This window comes from Eleutherodactylus coqui, chromosome 6 (assembly GCF_035609145.1).
Source record: "Eleutherodactylus coqui strain aEleCoq1 chromosome 6, aEleCoq1.hap1, whole genome shotgun sequence".
Lineage (NCBI taxonomy): Eukaryota > Metazoa > Chordata > Amphibia > Anura > Eleutherodactylidae > Eleutherodactylus > Eleutherodactylus coqui.
In genome coordinates, this window is record NC_089842.1 from 193,830,340 (window position 1) to 193,848,743 (window position 18,404).

The 18,404-nt window shown below is 43.1% G+C and overlaps 1 protein-coding gene across 3 annotated transcripts in view; it reads right to left on the bottom strand.

Annotated features, from left to right (window-relative positions):
• Positions 1–18,404, bottom strand: part of TMEM87A (transmembrane protein 87A) — a 72,434-nt gene that overhangs the window by 44,363 nt on the left and 9,667 nt on the right. For 2 of the 3 annotated variants that reach the window (XM_066608549.1, XM_066608548.1), the window contains exons 4-8: positions 15,123–15,239; positions 10,542–10,592; positions 8,256–8,306; positions 6,464–6,623; positions 3,131–3,192 (exon numbers count right to left, since the gene is read on the bottom strand). In XM_066608549.1, the coding sequence (XP_066464646.1) occupies positions 3,131–3,192; positions 6,464–6,623; positions 8,256–8,306; positions 10,542–10,592; positions 15,123–15,239 (441 nt within the window). The remainder of the gene's footprint in view (positions 1–3,130; positions 3,193–6,463; positions 6,624–8,255; positions 8,307–10,541; positions 10,593–15,122; positions 15,240–18,404) is intronic. The other variant, XM_066608550.1, reaches the window with a different exon arrangement.

The following is an 18,404-nucleotide window of genomic DNA, read 5'->3' on the forward strand; positions in this document are numbered from 1 at the left end:
TGTCTTTTTTCTTTTTTTATGGTTTTTAAAGGGGTATGCCGGAATTTTACAACTAATGACCTGTCCTCTGAAGAGATCATCAATAGTTGATAACCGCGGATCCACTACTGAGGTCAGCTGATCGTACAGCCCCAATACACCGATATCAGTGGGATGAAGTATAATGTAAGTGCAACACTCCCATTCATTTCAATGTGAGTGAAGCCTGCACTTACATTGCCTGCCTTGACCACTGACCACAATGTACATCCCCGCTGCACTGACGGCGGCCCGAACAATGAGCTAATCAACGTGGATCCAGAGTGGCGACTCTCCATCGATCAACTACTGTTGACTTATCCAGAGGATAGGTCATGAGTTGTAAGAGCCCGGAACACTGCCTTAATTCTTTGTTTGATAGAATCATTTTGGGTGTTCAGTTTGTGCGTCACTCAGATGAATTCACACCTGCTTTACAGCTCAGTTCAGCATCTGTCTCTGCTATGGAATTAAAATGTTTAAAAAGGGGAGGTGGACGGACACGGAAAGGGCTTCTTTTTATTACACAAGTAGTGCTGCACACTGTGCCATTTTCCTGTCTAAAAAATAAAAATAAAAAAATGTGGAAGAAAACTAACTTTTCCTTTTTTTGAAAGCCCATTGAAATCTATAGAGAAGAAAAAAAAAGGGGGGGAAAAAAAACAACCTCTTAATTCAGTTTTATTTGCTTTTCTCTGCTCCATAAATTGAACAGCGTCAGAAATACTGATCTGAGCCCTAATATATGTGAGAAGTCAGCTATGTTCTTTTCCAACATTTTTTTTTTTTTTTTTTTACTGAGCTGTATGCTAAAAAGAGGAAAGCAGGGGATTTTGAAGCGCAGCGTCCAAAAAAATTCAGGCCCCTTTAAAATCTATTAACCCTTTCCAATCCACTGTCTGACGTCTGAAGACATTATGATTTAAGGCTGTACAGCTCTGATGTTGGAAGAAGTCTGTCAGAGTTCTCTTACTGTATATTGCCAGCCTCTCTGCTGTCAGAGCCTATCCAACGCGTCACCTCATGCAGTACTGGCTCTAGCCAGCATATAGTGCCGTTGTATAACAGCAGAAAAAGAGTAAGCCCCCTAGGAAAACCAAGAGACAAAATGGATGGGAAAGGGTTAATATGAAATGAAGACAAAAAAAGCCTTCAGTTGTTGAAATTCACCATAAGATGATTTAAATCGAGCGTATGCCAAAAACAATACTCATACAAACTGGTTATTCCCGATTTTCTGCAATGTGTTTACAATGCTATTAGTGTTGCATTGACCCTTGATAGTATTAAACATATCCTGGCAGCAATATGGAACGGTCAGGATGTATTTAACACTGAACTAAACGCCCTTTCACACAGCACAATCATACAGATAGTTAGATTGAGCTGTTTGCACGATGATTGTTAAGGCCCTTTTACACAGCAACCAGTAGTGATGCAGCGATTGTAAAGCCTTCACTAGGCATGGATTTGCACTGAATAGGATAGTTCTGATCGCTTATTTAAATATAAACACGGTTGTCGTCAACCATTCTGCCAATTCTTTATAACCGGTAAATCGTGTGACCCAATTTATACAGCGGCAGACGAATGAGGATTCTTAGGTGTGCATTAAAGCTCCGATTAGCAATAATCTAATGATTTATTGCTGATTATTCGCTCGCTGCACGCATTGACAGCTAACAATTATCATGCAAACCACTTGATCCAACGATTACTTCCATGATAACTGCTTGGCCTTTATGAGTAAATGCGTGGGAGGGAACGTTTAGTGATAAATCATTAAGATTATTGCAGATAGCATCTTTAGGCCTCGGTCAGACGGGCATTTTTTGCCGCGATTTGCGGATCGCATGACGGATGCGCATCCGCAAATCGCGTGACCGGAAAGAAAAAAAAAAAAAGCCGGAAAAATCTGCTCCTAGCCGCGTTTCCTTTGAAACGGGCCGGAGCAGACGAGCGCTGTCCAGCCCATTGAATTCAATGGAGCTGGCAATACAGCCGGCTCCATTGAAAGCAATGGGCTGCCGGCGAGCGCAGGATGAATTTTCGGGAAGGGCTTAAAAATATAAGCCTTTCCCTGAAAATCATCCAAAAATGTGTAAAAATAAAAAATAAAAATTTACGCGCGCGCACACACGCACGAGTTCAGCCGCGGCCGGCGGCAGTTCTCCTGAACTGCTCTCTGTAGTATTTAGCAGATTTAAAATCCCCGCCTGCTGAATGGGCTGCCTCTGATTGGACACAGCCCTCACCAATCAGAGGCAGCTCTCGCTCACCCATTCATGAATTCATGAATGGGTGAGTGAGTGCTGCCTCTGATTGGCTCAGTGCAGGGACCAATCAGGGGCAGCTCTCAGCTATTGAATGGAGTCGGCTGTATTGTCAGCTCCATTGAGTTCAATGGGCAAACATCATTCTTCTCTGCCACAGCTGTTACAGCTGTGGCAGAGGAGAATGATTTGTCTAGTATATGTTCTCAATGGGCTCGGCGCTGCTGCCGCCGGCCCCATTGAGCGCATATAAAGAGAACAGGAATCGCAGATAGGTGCGATCTGCAATTTCTGTTCTATAATTTATCGGACGAGCACATAAAAAGCGCTCATGTGTCCGATACCAAAGCAATGGTTCTATAAAATCGCCGGTCGCATGCACAAATCGCGCAAAAAAAAAAAAAAAAAGAAAAAAATCGCCCATGTGACCAACCCCTCAATGTGGACCTGAAAATCAGGAAACACGCAGCATGTTCTATTTTGGTACATAATATGCATCATTATCACAGAGCGGTGCATAAAATATACATATGTTACAAGCGTATTCACTGCGTGTCAAGCAAGTAAAAAAATACACGCATAATAAGCAGGCTAAGTTCATCTAGCTAGCCCTAAGAAAAACGGACCATCAGAAGTTATAGTTTTATCTGCCTACCTCAGCCATATATTGCGGCTACTAAGCAGAAGTGAGCAAAAAAGAAAGACAAAAAAGTAAAAAACGAAAACCATTAAATCAAACATTTATTAACTAATTTACTCAGATGACATTAAATTCTGTTCACATTGAAATCTGACAATTTCTAATGTACATTAAACCAAATGCTTGGAACACTACTCACAATCATACGTGGATAGTCAGCAGGTGATAAGTATTCATAGGGGCCTTTCACTTCAATTTTCACTGTAAGATAGCAAAGTACATCAGTAGTACTGGGAGAATTGTTTTATGCATCTCAAATCTATTTCTTGCCCATTTTAATGTAAGACGCAGGGAGACTGTCAGAAATGAAATATGGACTCTTCCCTTCAAGCCTATACCTCCACCAGGGGCAATAAAGGAAAAGGCACCCCACAAATTGCTGCCGAATGTCTCCTAAATACAAATATGCCCCATCTGCTTTTTTGGGCACATGGCAGAAGAGCAGAGGAGTGCACATTTTGCAGTATAATGATCATAAGACATTGCTTTTTATGTTTTACTACTTTTTGCTCAATATTGTTTAACATTCAGAGAGCCGCAACAAATATTTTTTCTGCCCATGAAGTCGTATGAGTTTTGACTTCAGCGGGAAAAGTTGATTTTTTTTTTAAGCTTTCTTTTAGGCTCTATTTATTATTAAAAACGAATACAACCCTGGTTTAGACAATAGAAAACAGGCCAAAAATAGGTCATACTAATTAAAACTTCAGTGGTGGGCTAAAGAAGTGGAGGGTTTAGTAAGTGGTCCCGAAAAGCTGCAATGGCTCCAGTAGAAATCATGCCTTTTCTCAGTGGCCCCAGTAATATTGGTCCCTAGCAGGAATTAGAAAATGTTACTGTGGAGCTTGGTGACGAACTTTAGATTGTGTCCAAACTGGAGAAGAAACAGAAGCTGTGTGAACAGGGGCTTACTGAAGAGAAAGTCAGGTCTGCAACATATGCCACTGAATGAGAGTGAGCTGAATAAAGGGATTGTGAGACTGAAGGGCTAAACTTGACCCCAAAAGAGGCATCACAGGAAAAGGCTGCGTTTCAAAGGTTAGTCAAGAAGTTAAGAACAAAGATGAAACTCTGGGTATCGAATAGTCATGGTGCTAAAAGTTAGGTTTGTAGACTAGGGAGGTCTAGGACCCAGTTCAGACAGCAAGTAAAATAAAAAGATTTTGTTGGAGAATCTTAAAAAATAAATAAATAAATAAATAAATATGGAGGTACAAACAGTGAAGTATGCCAAATTATGCTTAGAAGGTGACCTGGGTGCTACAGGTGAATAGTTTGTGAATACTGGGAAAGTCTTGAGGGAAGAAAATCACCAACAACAATAGTAAAGACATTAAAAAGGCTGAGCAACAGATGGAGGATGAGCAATCAAGTGAAGTACAAGAAGCCAAAGAAAAAAGGCAAAAATGGAAGCTTCTTAAAGGGGTTGTCCCGCGATAGCAAGTGGGGTTAAGCACTTCTGTATGGCCGTATTAATGCACTTTGTAATATACATCATGCATTAAATATTGGCCATACAGAAGTTATACATTTACTCCCTCCGGTACTGGCGTCCCCGTCTCCATGGCGCCGACCAAAGCTGCCTTCTCCCTGGATTAGATGCGCTTGCGCTGAAGGGGCCGCTCTGGCGTGTGCAGAAGACCATGAAAATGGAGCATGGTCCAGATTTTTTCATGCTCTTTTTTTTTTTAAATCACTTTTATTGACCATCCGCAGGTATTTATCTACCCGCTGGTGGTCAATACATTCCTATGGGATGCGGATCCGCGTGCGGGAAAAGAGTTCAAATCCGCTGCGGATTTTAATTCTTCTTTTGCCCATGGACATGAGGCCCAAGACTTGAATTTTGGCCCTAAAACGGCAAAAGATGTAATAAGGCCTATGGCCTTTATTGAGGGATGTGGGGGAAGGCAGATATGTAGAAGGGCAGTACACAGAATGGCCTGTATGGGGATGTAGACAGGCATTCTTGAACCCGAAATGAGAGATAACACCTGTGGGTGTGAAAGGAAGGAAGATAAAAGGCTCAGTTCCTGCCACACTCAGGGGGAAGCTGGCTGCCAACCAGAGAGAGGGTCAGCAGAGGCAGTATCAGGAACTAGACAGAGGAGGACACCCTCTAGAGGGAATAATGACGGAGACCCTGTGGGTTGTAAAACCTGAAAACAATTGTACCACAAGTATTTGTTGTGATGTGAAAATAAAGCTGGTGGAAGCCAGAGTTTAAAGATATCCGAGTTTCCTGAGGCTGTATGCACATGGTGCCAACTGTCCTGAATGGAAAAGATGGCGATCCTGTAAGCAAGTAACCCCAAGGTTACCATGTGAGAGAAACCGTAGTGTCTGTTGCACACAATCTTGTTTACCTGCAATTTCGACTGCTTTTGACATATATTCAGATATTTTTGTACAGACGATTGCAAGGCCTACAGAAGAAGGATCTGTGATTGACCTTTTGCTCACTCCGTTGTGCAGCCAGACAGCTTGGTAAATACGGACTTTGTCTTAGAAATGTATTAGCAAATTAAAAAAAAGTTCTATTATCAGTTTTACTTTATTTGATCTTCTATACATTTAGACCTTGACTAAGCTTAGGAGTACTTATAGATTACCAATTAATGATCTCAGACAGCCCGACCAAGTGACCAGAAGACAGACGTCACCACATGAGCTAAAAAGGCGTAACAAGTTATACATATGTTAAATCATGTGAATCTTGGTCACCTGACTTCAATGTATTTGTCTTCGAAGGACTATTTATTTTCTGACTGAGAATTAAACGGAATCATTTGCGATTAACACAAAGGCTGTGTGGCGTGTCAATGATTCTCCGAGCTTCTTGTATTGACCTTCAATGTGGAACAGCAAGAACATACATGCAGTGCAACATTTTGCTAACACTACTGCCATAATATATTTTAACTTGGTGGAAAAGGGCAATTTTATTTCTCAGTGTGATTTTATATCCGAGAAAACATTTTATTTATTTATTTTTACACTGTATTTGTCCCACAAAAGGTCTTCAACAGGTGATTGTTTGACCACTTAGATAATACGCTATAATGCAATCTATCAGCTCTGTCATTTTCCTCAATGACAACTAGGCCTACCAGCCCGACTCCGGCTTATTCGGCATGCGGCCAACTAGCAACCATTGGCACCATATGATCACACCATGGAGTGGGTGTGAACGTGTCCCAAAAAGGTTAGATGCCACAGTCAGCAATTAACAAGGCATCTTAGGGGAAAGAACAATTGGAGATCACTGCCCAGTGCCTTAATTGCTAGTAAACGCCTTGATACTGCAGTGTGCACCGTGCTGCTTACTTTTTCTGAAGCACCGCCGTGCAAAGACAGCAAATCAGAAGTACCACCCTGAACAGCTGCCGTAAAAACACAATGCGGTAGCTGTTAAAAGGGTAATATACATTTTGTTTTTTTATCTACAGCGTGTAAACAAATGCACTCTTACTGGTTAAAGGCAGGTCAGTGGAAATGGTAGGTTCAGTAGATCCTGCAGGCACTTCATTCTTTTTGGAACCCGGGTCCTGAGTCACAGGTGTTGAAAAGTTTACTTGTACAATAAAGAGGTATGGCCCATCTTGCCACGTCTTCGCTGCTGCATTTCGCACCTAATCAAGAAAAGTAGAATCGGTCTGCAAACTTTCAAAATGAAGCATCTGTCATAAAGCATGACCCCAGAGGAGAAAAAAAGCGGCACTTTAGATGGCTAACTATATATACTTAAAGAAGAACGGTCATCACTTTTGACAAGCCTGTTCAATAAGTGCTGGTATTCCTTGCTAACCCCTTTCTTCCCTAGGACATATTTGTACATCATGGGTAGGAAAGGGATGTACAGAATGCTGTACATTTACGTCATATGGATGGTGCAGTCTCAGCCGCTGACTGCTAGCCTTCAGTTGCAACAGCGAAAATTGATTGTGGCATCTTTGGAGTTAAAAGAGGAAAGAAGCTCCACATGCGACGTTATGAGGCCTCCGCCATGAAATAAACATGGCAAGTGCTGCCAAGACAAATCACATACAGAGCAGTACAGAAGTACTGTAATTTATTGGTTTAATCATAAGACTGCAGGTTCAAGTCCCCTAAGAGACATAAAAAAAAGCCATGTATTTGGTATCAGCACATCTGTAACTATTTGCAACACATTGTAACCTGTACAATAAAACAGGTTGTGTGAAGGCTCTATTTTTGTGGGACAACCTGTGGTTTCTATTGGTACAGTTTGGGGTTACATATGACTGATTTCTTTATTTTTATTATAGCTTTCTTGGACACAGGTGAGCAAGATAGTGCAATTCTTGCATTCTGTGTGTGTGTGTGTGTGGGGGGGGGGTTCTGCCGAAATTCACCATGTAAGTATGCGTTATTTTGATAGATCAGACTTAAGATATGGCGATACCAAATATGTTTGGGATTTTTTTAAATCATGAATATGGGAAGTTTTTTTTCCTCTAGTAGCTTATTTTTTATGATTTAAAAAAATTGTTTTAAGTCCTCATTTGACCACTTATATCATATACAGCAATACTTCAGTATTGCAACACATGGTATTTCTGCCGGTATATTATTAGGACAGTTCAAAGGCCAGACCTGATAGGCAGAAATACATAGTAGTGCTAATCAGCTTGAATGACTGTCGTCATAGATGGCTGGTAGCCGCCATAGCCGTAATTGGCTTCAGAATCCACTCCACGCTATCAACCCAGCAGGCAGAAATGGTATCAGGACATCATTAGCTAATGGCTTTGCATTATGAGATTGATGTGAAAGTGAAACTAACATCAAGATGGTGCCTGATAGACATCAGACAGGAGGCTAAGCTGCAGGGAAGCAATATATATAGCAGATCTCCAAAGTGCGACAGGAAGTAAGGAGAGGGGACAGGGATGGAAAAATGTGTTTTCAAGGGAGTGATTTAAATTTTAGGCTAAAACTTTACAGCCCTATCCAACATGTGGTAGTTCCTAATGCTTCTTTATAGGGTGCAAGTGCAATAATTGCAAGACCAGGGTATACATTGCTCATTCATTTTTATGGGACTCAAACTGATGACAGCTCAGCTCATCTTCGCAAGTTAAAATGTAAACTCATCACAAAGCTCTTCCACCACTTCTGTCCATACGCTACTGATAGGACATGTGTAGGCACTCATGGCAAAAATACTGCTTGAAAATGTAGGGATCAAAACAGGTGAGAACAAAGCTGCTTGATTTACACACCCCTTTCTAAATACTTGCCTCTTCACCAGGACATGTTGTAGCATTAATCGTGGCTACAGTAGCTTTCTTCTAGGAAAAAGAACGCAACAGTTATATATTCTATATACAAGCATAGCATACACATAAACACCTAAAAATATAAATATATATGAACATTTAATCACATATTGGATCTAAATGGATTTTAATTGAAAATCTTTACGGTATAAATTGTGCAATTTGTTTAGAAAATTTTATAAATAGGGGTCAAAAATCAGTCAATTGATAGCTGGATTACAAATCACCCACATAATTTGCATGAATTTCATCACGGGAACTCCTAAATGTGACACATTAGTGTGTAAGGCCCCATGTGCTAGATGTACTCCCGACAATGTCTGGGCATGCTCCTAATAAGACAGAGGATGGCGTCCTGGAAAGGAAGAATTCCTCCCAGACCTGGATCAGGGCATCAGTGACGTGCTGGGCAGTTTGTGGCGCTACTTCGCAGCCCAAGATGCATGGATACAGAATGCCCCAGAGCTAAACTGAATTTAGGTCTGGGCCAGTCAATGATATTGATGCTTTTGTCATCCAGGCCGCATGAGGCTGGGCATTGTCCTGCACCAGGAGGAACCCAGGGCCCACTGGACCACAGCATAGGCTGACACTGGCTCTGAGGATTGAATCCCACTACCCTACAGCAGTCGGTGTACCATCATGTGCAGGTTTGCACAACACTCAAAGCATATGCCTCCCAAGATGCGCTGGATAATGTTGAAAGCAGCATAACATTCACCATGCCTAACATGTGCTTAGCATGTACTTGCTCTCATCTCTAAAAAGAATGGAGAGGCAGCGGCAGACTTGTCCACTCTGGTGAATGCCAATCAATCTGCATGGCGCTAGGAGCACAGGTCCCACTACAAGGATCAATTAATTGATTACTTCCATTATCAAAATTAAAGGAGATGTCCCGCGCCGAAACGGGGGTTTTTTTTTTTAAACCCCCCCCCCCCCCGTTCGGCGCGAGACAACCCCGAAGCAGGGAAGTAAAGGAAGCTTACCGGAGCGCTTACCTTAATCCCCGCGCTCCGGTGACTTCAATACTTACCGCTGAAGATGGCCGCCGGGATCCTCTGTCTTCGTGGACCGCAGCTCTTCTGTGCGGTCCACTGCCGATTCCAGCCTCCTGATTGGCTGGAATCGGCACGTGACGGGGCGGAGCTACACGGAGCCGCTCTCTGGCACGAGAAGCTCCATAGAAGACTACAGAAGACCCGGACTGCGCAAGCGCGGCTAATTTGGCCATCGGAGGCCGAAAATTAGTCGGCACCATGGAGACGAGGACGCCAGCAACGGAGCAGGTAAGTATAAAACTTTTTATAACTTCTGTATGGCTCATAATTAATGCACAATGTATATTACAAAGTGCATTATTATGGCCATACAGAAGTGTATAGACCCACTTGCTGCCTCGGGACAACCCCTTTAAGTAAGGGAAGAGATTGGGGGGTATAAGGCGTGTGGTAGAAAGGTTAGAATGGGATGAGAATCTAACGCAGGACCCTGATAAAAGGACTCATTGCCCTACAAAGGGAGGCCCAGTGCTAGAGCCTCCTGAAGGACCCTACAAAGCCCTTACAAATGGATATAAAAACAAGAATGGTGCACTGCACAAGTGACAGTGGTAGGTATACACATGCCTTGGTTACCAAATACCAAAATAGGAATTAAATGGTTAAAAAAATAATTTATATACCAAATGCTTAATGATAGAAACTGCGCTAGCATATGGGGTCTTATTACCCTCCCTGGAGTGCTGCATGCCAAACTAATGCTACTTGCATATACTGTACAAAATGTTACAGAAAATATAAAGTACAATAAAAATAACTGATAACTCAGTCACAGGAACAGCGACCGCATATGGGCCAAGTATGGCACTGTGCATGCACACGAATCACACGTTACGGACATGCGCAGTGTGAGATTTAAAAAAAAAAATTTCTTAAATACCCCACTCTGTTCAAGACGGGGATGCGTAAGGAAATGCTGCCGGTATGCAATGTATTGTGTATGATATGCAGAGAAATAGAGCATGCTGCAATTTATTTCTTTTGCTTATCAATACGCAGTGCCCACACGCAGGTGTGAGATTAAGAATGAAAATCCATTGACTTTCACTGCCTCCACCTAGCATGCATCATGCATGCGTGCGTGCAAAACATATACTTATAAGTACAAACATATGTGTCTAAAACAATGACAATGATAGGAGATCTACATATAAACACACTTATTAACAGAGCAAAAGTATCATACCTCAGGTGTACTGTCATCTACCACCACTGGCTGAACATCCTTACACTGTACCTGCAACAAGAGAAATGAGCCTGGTTATTTCACTAAAAGGAAAAGACAAGAATTATTCTTACCGTTAATTCCTTTTCCATGAGTCCATCATGACAGCGCACATGGAGGTTGCTCCGCCTGTGATCCTTGGGACAGGAAGAAGGAGTTCTTTAAAAGCCACCTCCCACCGCTTGACTCCAGTGACTTCCAAATTATCACAACGGATACGAGGTCCAACAGTTTTTTTATTAGCACTGAAAGACATTAATCGTATGTACAGACATATACATCAATCAAGGGTGGGAAAGCATGTGCTGTCATGATGGACTCATGGAAAAGGAATTAACGGTAAGAATAATTCTTGTCTTTCCATAGCGTCCATCATGACAGCACACATGGAGGTATACCAAATCATAAGACCTTTCTTTAGGGGGGGGCAACTGCCTGGAGTACTTTCCGTCCAAAGGCCAACTCTGTGTTTGAGTGGAGATCTAGTCTATAATGTCTTGCGAATGTATTTATACTAGACCATGTCGCTGCCTTGCAGATCTGATCTATTGAGGCTCCCCTGCATTCCGCCCAGGAGGTGGCGAGAGCCCTGGTGGAGTGGGCCCTTGTCCCCTCCGGAGCTGCCAAACCTCTGGTCTTGTAGGTCTCCTGGATTGCTAGCCTGATCCATCTCGCTATAGTGTCTTTTGACGCTGGTCTACCCCTATTGGCCCCTTGGCACTGTAGAAAAAAATTTTCTGACTTTCGAAAAGTTTGAGTAACCTCTAGGTAGGTTTTTACTACTCTACGGACGTCTAGGTTATGAAGACGTTCTTCTTTCGCGTTACTAAAATTTTGACAGAATGATGGCAGTGTTATTTCTTGATTTAGATGGAAATGGGACACGACTTTTGGTAAAAAGTCAGGGGGGTGTTGGAATATTACCCGGTCATCTAAGACCCTTAAGTAGGGCTCTCTACTAGACAAGGCTTGTAACTCGCCAATTCTTCAAGCCGTGTGATGGCGATCAGAAAGGCGACTTTTATGGATAGATTTCTCACCGTAATCTGGTTAATGGGCTCGAATGGCGGGTCGCAGAGGCCCTCCAGAACTATATTAAGATCCCATGAGGGTGATGGCCCCCTCACGAAGGGTTTTAATCTATTGCCCCCCTTCAGGAATCTTTTAATCCATTTGTTTTCTGAAAGTTTAGCATCAAACAGGGCACTAAGAGCTGCTGTCTGAACCCACAGAGTTCAGGGACTAAGACCCTTGTCTAGCCCTGCTAGCAGAAAATCTAGAATTTTAATAACGTCCGGACGATCTAGGTTGGGGCTCTCTGGTTTATACCATGTACAGAACACTTCCCAAATTCTATAATAAATTTTCGAGGTGGTTAATTTCCGACTCTTGAATAAAGTATTAATTACTTGGTCGGAAAGCCCCTGTTTTTTAAATCTCTGCCTCTCAGCAGCCAGGCTGTCAGTTTTAGCCAGTGGATTCTCTGGAAAAAATCTGGGCCCTGGGATAGGAGATCCTCTCTGAGGGGTAGCGCTATCGGAGATTGTATTGCCAACCATTTCAGCATTGGATACCATGGTCTTTTTGGCCATGCCGGGGCGATGAATATGACCGTGGTGTGACTGCGTGCGATTTTTTGCAGGCATCTGGCTATTAGCGGTAAGGGAGGGAAACGCATAAGCCAGGGGCGTTTCCTATTCTTGGGCTAGTGCATCTAGGGCTAGAGGTTGGTCTGCTGGATCTAGGGAGAAGTAGTCCCGGCATTTTGTGTTTTTTCTTGAGGCAAACAGGTCCACTTGTGGTAGCCCCCACTGGTCTGTAAGATGTTGGAATACTTCCGGGTTGAGGGACCAGTTTTCCGGATCCAGTTTTTTCCTGCTCAAGAAGTCCGCCACCTGATTTTGAGTCCCTTTTAAATGGACTGCCGAGAGGGATGCCGTGTTGACCTCTGCCCAGGATAGTATTTTGCTTGTCATATACTGCAGGCGAGGATAGCGGGTACCTCCCTGGTGACTGAGAAAGGAAACTGTAGTCATGTTATCTGATAATACTTTCACATGTCTGCCTCGTAATACATCCTCTGATCTAATCAGGGCCTCCTAGACCGCCCTTAGTTCCCTATAATTGGATAAGTGGGTACTGGTGGACCTAGACCAGGATCCCTGCAAGGCGTCACCTGCCACTTGGGCACCCCATCCTGTACCGCTGGCGTCCGTATTTATAGTGACGCACGGAGAGAGTGCCCACTGGACTCCTTTCCTGAGGTTTGATGGGGCCAGCCACCAATCTAGGGATTTTTTTAACCCATAGTGGCAATTTGAATTTTTCTTCCAGGGATTCCTGGGAACGATCCCAGGTCGTCAACAATTTGTTGTAAACTCCTGGAGTGAAACTGCAACCAGGGAACCGCCGGAAGACAGGACGTCATTAGGCCCAGAATATGCATTGTGTCCCTTACTGACACCTCTTTTTTCTTCTGGAAATTTCGAATCTCTCTCAAGATGTGGGAAATTTTTGATTCGGGTAGAAAAGATTGATTTTTATTTGAATCCAGGAGGATCCCTAAAAAAATCTTTTTGGTTTCTGGGACTAGACTAGATTTCTCATAATTAATGATCCAGCCTAGTTTCCTGAGTAGCTGTAGTGCCTCTTCTAACTGAGCCCTCATGGTTTTAGCGTCGCTTACTATCAGTAGAAGGTCGCCTAAATAAGGGACGATTTTAATATTGCGTTCCCGCAGGAACCTAACTGGTTCAATCATGATTTTTGTGAACACTCTAGGGGCTGAGGAAATGCCGAACGGTAGACAGATAAATTGAAAATGTCGTATAGTATTATCCATATAAACTGAAAATCTTAAGAATTTTTGAGATGTAAGATGGATGGGGATGTGGAAATACTCATCTTTTAGGTCTATAGTACACATAACGTTACCCTGACCTATTAATGGGACCGTTGAGCGTATGGTTTCCATTTTAAACGTATAATTATTTACATAAGCATTTAACTTTTTAAAATTCAAAATAACTCTGTAATAGGTTACGTTGCTCGTCATTAACTATTTTGGAAGTACAATCCGAGCATATGGGTGTCTTGGCGTTATCGTCCACTTTTCTTTGCGCATAACGCACACCTCTTGATCCTTTTTTTCTCCTGCTTAGTTTTTAATGCTTCCTCCTATAAGGAGAATCCATTACTAATACCAGGTGTGAAAAATTTCACTACTCACAAAACATGTCCCCCATGTTTGTCCAAGTGGACTACTTACAGTTGGCACAATCTTATCCCCTTCAGCGCTATCCATACTTGCTCAGCCAGGAGGGAAAAGCCACCTTAGGACATGAAGAGGATCGTTGTATTTGAATTTGCCGCCTTTAAGCGCCCGCGCTACGTCTGACGTCATCCCGCCGACGTCATCGCGCACGACGCGGCGCCGCCTCATACCCGGAAGCCGGCCGCCGGGAAGTAGGAGCGCAGAGCAGTCACCCCACACCTGCCGCTCCTTCCCCACTGAAGATGCTGATCTGTGGACGAAGCGAGGAAGCTGCCTCCCCCGGCCGGATACCCCGCGCACCGGTGAGTAGCGCTTGCAGCTCCCCCTGCCTCCATCCTCAGCACGGAGAACTCCTCCTGTGTCCGTTTGGGACAGGAAGACACTGGAGTCAAGCGGTGGGAGGTGGCTTTTAAAGAACTCCTTCTTCCTGTCCCAAGGATCACAGGCGGAGCAACCTCCATGTGTGCTGTCATGATGGACGCTATGGAAAAAAGGTTTGGTACAGTGTTAGCCAGTAGAGCAAAGTGTGATTGTTCCCAGTGAGAGAAACCAAGTAATCTTGTAGATATGATACCTTTTAGTGGCTAACGAAAATACATGATGTTACAGCAAGCAAGCTTTCGCAGATATCTTGCCCCCTTCGTTCCATAGCCTGATCGGACGTCAGGTGACAGCTGCAGCCAGTCTATGCCGACAGCTGGGTCTGCACTGGGGCCGCTCCATTCTATCCCAAGGAGAGAGGTAAACTACCACTTCTTTTGCCATTTTAGATCATGCCAAGCCATTAAAAAATATACACCTCGAGATGAGTGCCTCAGCTTGCGAGTTTTTTGGCTTGCGAGCAGGCTCTCCTAAATTTTTGCACTGATTTACAAGCAAAAACTCAGAGTATGAGCTAGCTTGCGAAATTTTTTTTCAATTAAAAAAAAAAAAAAAAAAAAAAAAAAAACACACATGCAAGTGTTATAAACCTGTATGCCAAGTTCATCTGGCCACTTTTCAAGTAAAGTGCCATTGCGGTCCTAAAAAGAATGCATCACAGATAATTTTTTTAACTAAATTAAAACTAGACCCTAAAGCATTCTTGTTTCTAATCTGTTTTATTTTTGATGATACATCTGTTTAGTCTATTTTCTATACATGACTATAAGGGCGGTAGTCTTGGAGATATGACTTACAGAACAAGGATAGTGGCCAAGTTAAAACTTGAAGTTTTGATACTAAATCTACGGTACATTTACACGGTGATAAATGATTGGTCCTCATACCTGCGGTTTTGCTTCACAAAGAGAAATTTGGTTTGAGCTTCTGATGTAGGAGCCCGTCCAGCCGCTACGTACAGTAAAGGACGGACCGGAGCCGAGATAATTGAACATATTCTCTTCCTACAAAAAGAACCGGGAAGAGTTCAATATTAACATTTATAAAAGTAGGTGGACACAACAGATATAGTGCTAAGCTATGTGATAGACATGATGATTATTTTGTATAAAATGTCTATCGATTAATATAACCCAAATGTATTTTGCTGTTGTAATGACTTTCAGCTCTGAGGAGTTTAAAGGACACACACACAATCTAATCATAGTATTTGCTCTAAGTACATAGAATTACACAAGAAGCCTCTAAGAGTTAAAGGGCCATAGTGTCGTGTATATCCTGTGTTTAATACTGAGTGTTTACCTAGCCCCCTTCCACTCCTCAAACACAAGCTAGTTAAACAATGGGTTGCCACATACACAGAAACTGCTTAAGGTTGTCTGCATGCTAAAGAAGACAAAGTCCATACTATGGCGGACGTGAGAGAGGGTGGGCAGAGAGGTGGGGGATTCTATATGATCCGACAAATGAGAATCTTATATGTTACTGATGTAATCTGTTGCACGCCCATTGAAGGGCGGTTGTCATGTGTTATAATAAAAGGCTTGAGCCTCTACACATTGTAGAGACTCTCCCGGTTTTAGACCAGCATTTGTGTCTGATTCTGGTCGACGATGTGTGCACACGACATAATTCGGAAGCGGCAAAATACCCCAAAGCCTGCTGGAGAAATCATAATCCAGATCAGTGGAGTCCCTGGGTGGGCGAGTGGATCTGTGAGGTCACAGCCTGGAACGTACAGAGATCGGCAGATGGCACGCAGAACTCAGGGGCCCGAAAATCTACAGAACACGGTAAGATTGCTTTATGTAAATCTACCGATGTGAGCTGGGTTCTGACTGCTTTTCTGCCTGTTCCTGATCCAGACTGGACCTTCACTGAAAGACAGGTAATAACTCTAGTTCTGTCCACTCGGAAAAATCACCATGTTACCTGTCTAGGGGTATTTTGTATGCTGTTATGTCTGAGACGGTTAAAAATTGTGTATACAAGACCAAGAGATAAATTCTGTGAGGGTTAATGTGTCGGGAGGGTGGACTCGGCTGTTTAAGTCTGAGGGAACACGCCAGTGACACGTGCTCCTAGGTAAAACTAGTGTGAGGTTAGGAAGATTTATGATACGTATACTTACCTTTATGATTGAGCGTGTTATGTTCTCATATGTGGAAAGGTATAGCCGTGCTTTGTGACGGCTGATTTCTCCAGAATATTGTTGAGGTTTTGGTCATTGAAAATAATCGTCAGTCTCTGTGTATAGCTAAATGTCCTGTCTAGATCGTGTACAAGAAGTGCTCTTGGGGATTACTAGACGGTGGGTTGTTAAAAAAGGTAGATGAGATATATATATATACCTTGAGCCGTTGTGGGTATTCTCCAGTAATCCCGTCTGTTTGGTACTATAGAAAGAATGTGCAGTGTTTATTGTTGGGGGGAGGGCTGCTGATAAGAGTGAACTGAAAGCTTTTTCCAATTAACCCTTTCTGTTTACTTTGTCGTTCCCTGTGTTTTGTAGAATTAATGTGCATTATAATTCTGAGTGGGAAAGAGAGGTTATATGGGAAGGATTTTAAGAAAGCAGATTTTACAAGAGAAACACTACTGTGTCTTCGAATAGAATGAATAGGAACTTCGAATAGAATAGAGTTAAGCAAAGTGAGCAAGGACAAAGGTCATAGAGCTTGTGATTTGGTTGCTGATGGGAAAGGATCAGGAAAAGTTGCAGAAAGAAATGTCAGGTCATGGACAGGTAAGATAGGTTGTAGAAAGTTTTCAGAAGATGAGCAGGAAGCCTAGCAGAAAGAAAGGTGTTTTTAGATTGCTAGGAGGAGGTATAATGTAGTTAAGAGATTGAAGAGGGGAAAGCATGTAGGGGGGTATGTGTATTGCTTATGAACAATGTAATGCCTTTGTGTTGACTACAGCCCCTCCCTGTAATGGCGGCCATGCTTGCAATGTTTACAATCCAACATAGTGTGACTCTGCAGTAAATGTAGTGAGGCCTGCCCCCACCCTGAAGTTACTTCCCCCCCATGTGCTCACTTTCAGGGTGTGTGATGTTACTTCCGGCCCCTCCCCATCCGGGACAGGATCTGGCCCCGCCCCTTCCTACTCCAGCGGCCATTTTGCCTCACCTGGAAGTGCTGCTGCCCCTGGCCCGCCCATTCCTCCAGCGGCCATTTTGCCTCACCTGGTAGTGCTGCAGCCCCTGGCCCGCCCATTCCTCCAGCGGCCATTTTGCCTCACCTGGGAGATCTGTAGCCCCGCCCCCTTCTGCCTCTGGCGGCCATTTTGCTGCATTTGGGAGGCCTATATTCCCCAATGCCACTGTATCCAGTGCTAACATCATGATTGTCTGAAGTAAGGTTTTGTTTGACCAGACTTTGTTACGCTCCAAGATGTGGCCACTTTGGATGTGTGATAAGTTCAGGGAAACAAACCTTTGTGGAGATACAGCTTGGGACATAGTAGATGACTAAGCTGGTTTATAGTGTATGGAAGATTGGAGTTGATGCATGGGGGGCAGAGACCAGGAATACATGACAGGGGACGCGCTCTCATGTTCCCAGGGGCTCTGTTTTCCCACTGCCCGCTTCTCCAATGGATACTCAGACAGATGAGGTTATGGAAGGCTCCTACAGATGGAATAATTTCCCTATAGTCACCCAGCAAACTTTTTCATGCAATTTGGTGAAGTAATTTTACTTTTTATGTGAAGAAAGAGGGACTGAATTGCCCAGAGTAGGATGTTAAGTCATCCGTATTCTTTAGTTTTTCTTTAAGTCTTTTGTATATTCTAGTGTCAGTCTACACTGAAGCTATAATTATATTCCGACAGGAGAGTAAAAGCTAAACGCTGGCCATACCCTGAAATACTATTACACTGGGTGACGTAAAATTTGAATCGTGTGGCGCCCCCTTGTGTTAAATAATACTAACTGCAACCTGAAAAAAAAAAAAAAAAAAAAAAAAAAAAAACTTTTTTTTTTTTTGTAAGGAGATTTTCGCTCAGACTTCGCTGCATACAATGTCACCTTGACCTACAAAGTGCTTGTTTTTGTGCCTCTTGGTTTACTACTTTTAAAGGCAATGATTCTTTTTCCATTGAGTATTCCGGTTCAAAAGGGGGGAGGCAGAGGTGATCTGGGCCATAGATGATCTAGGTGTTGTAG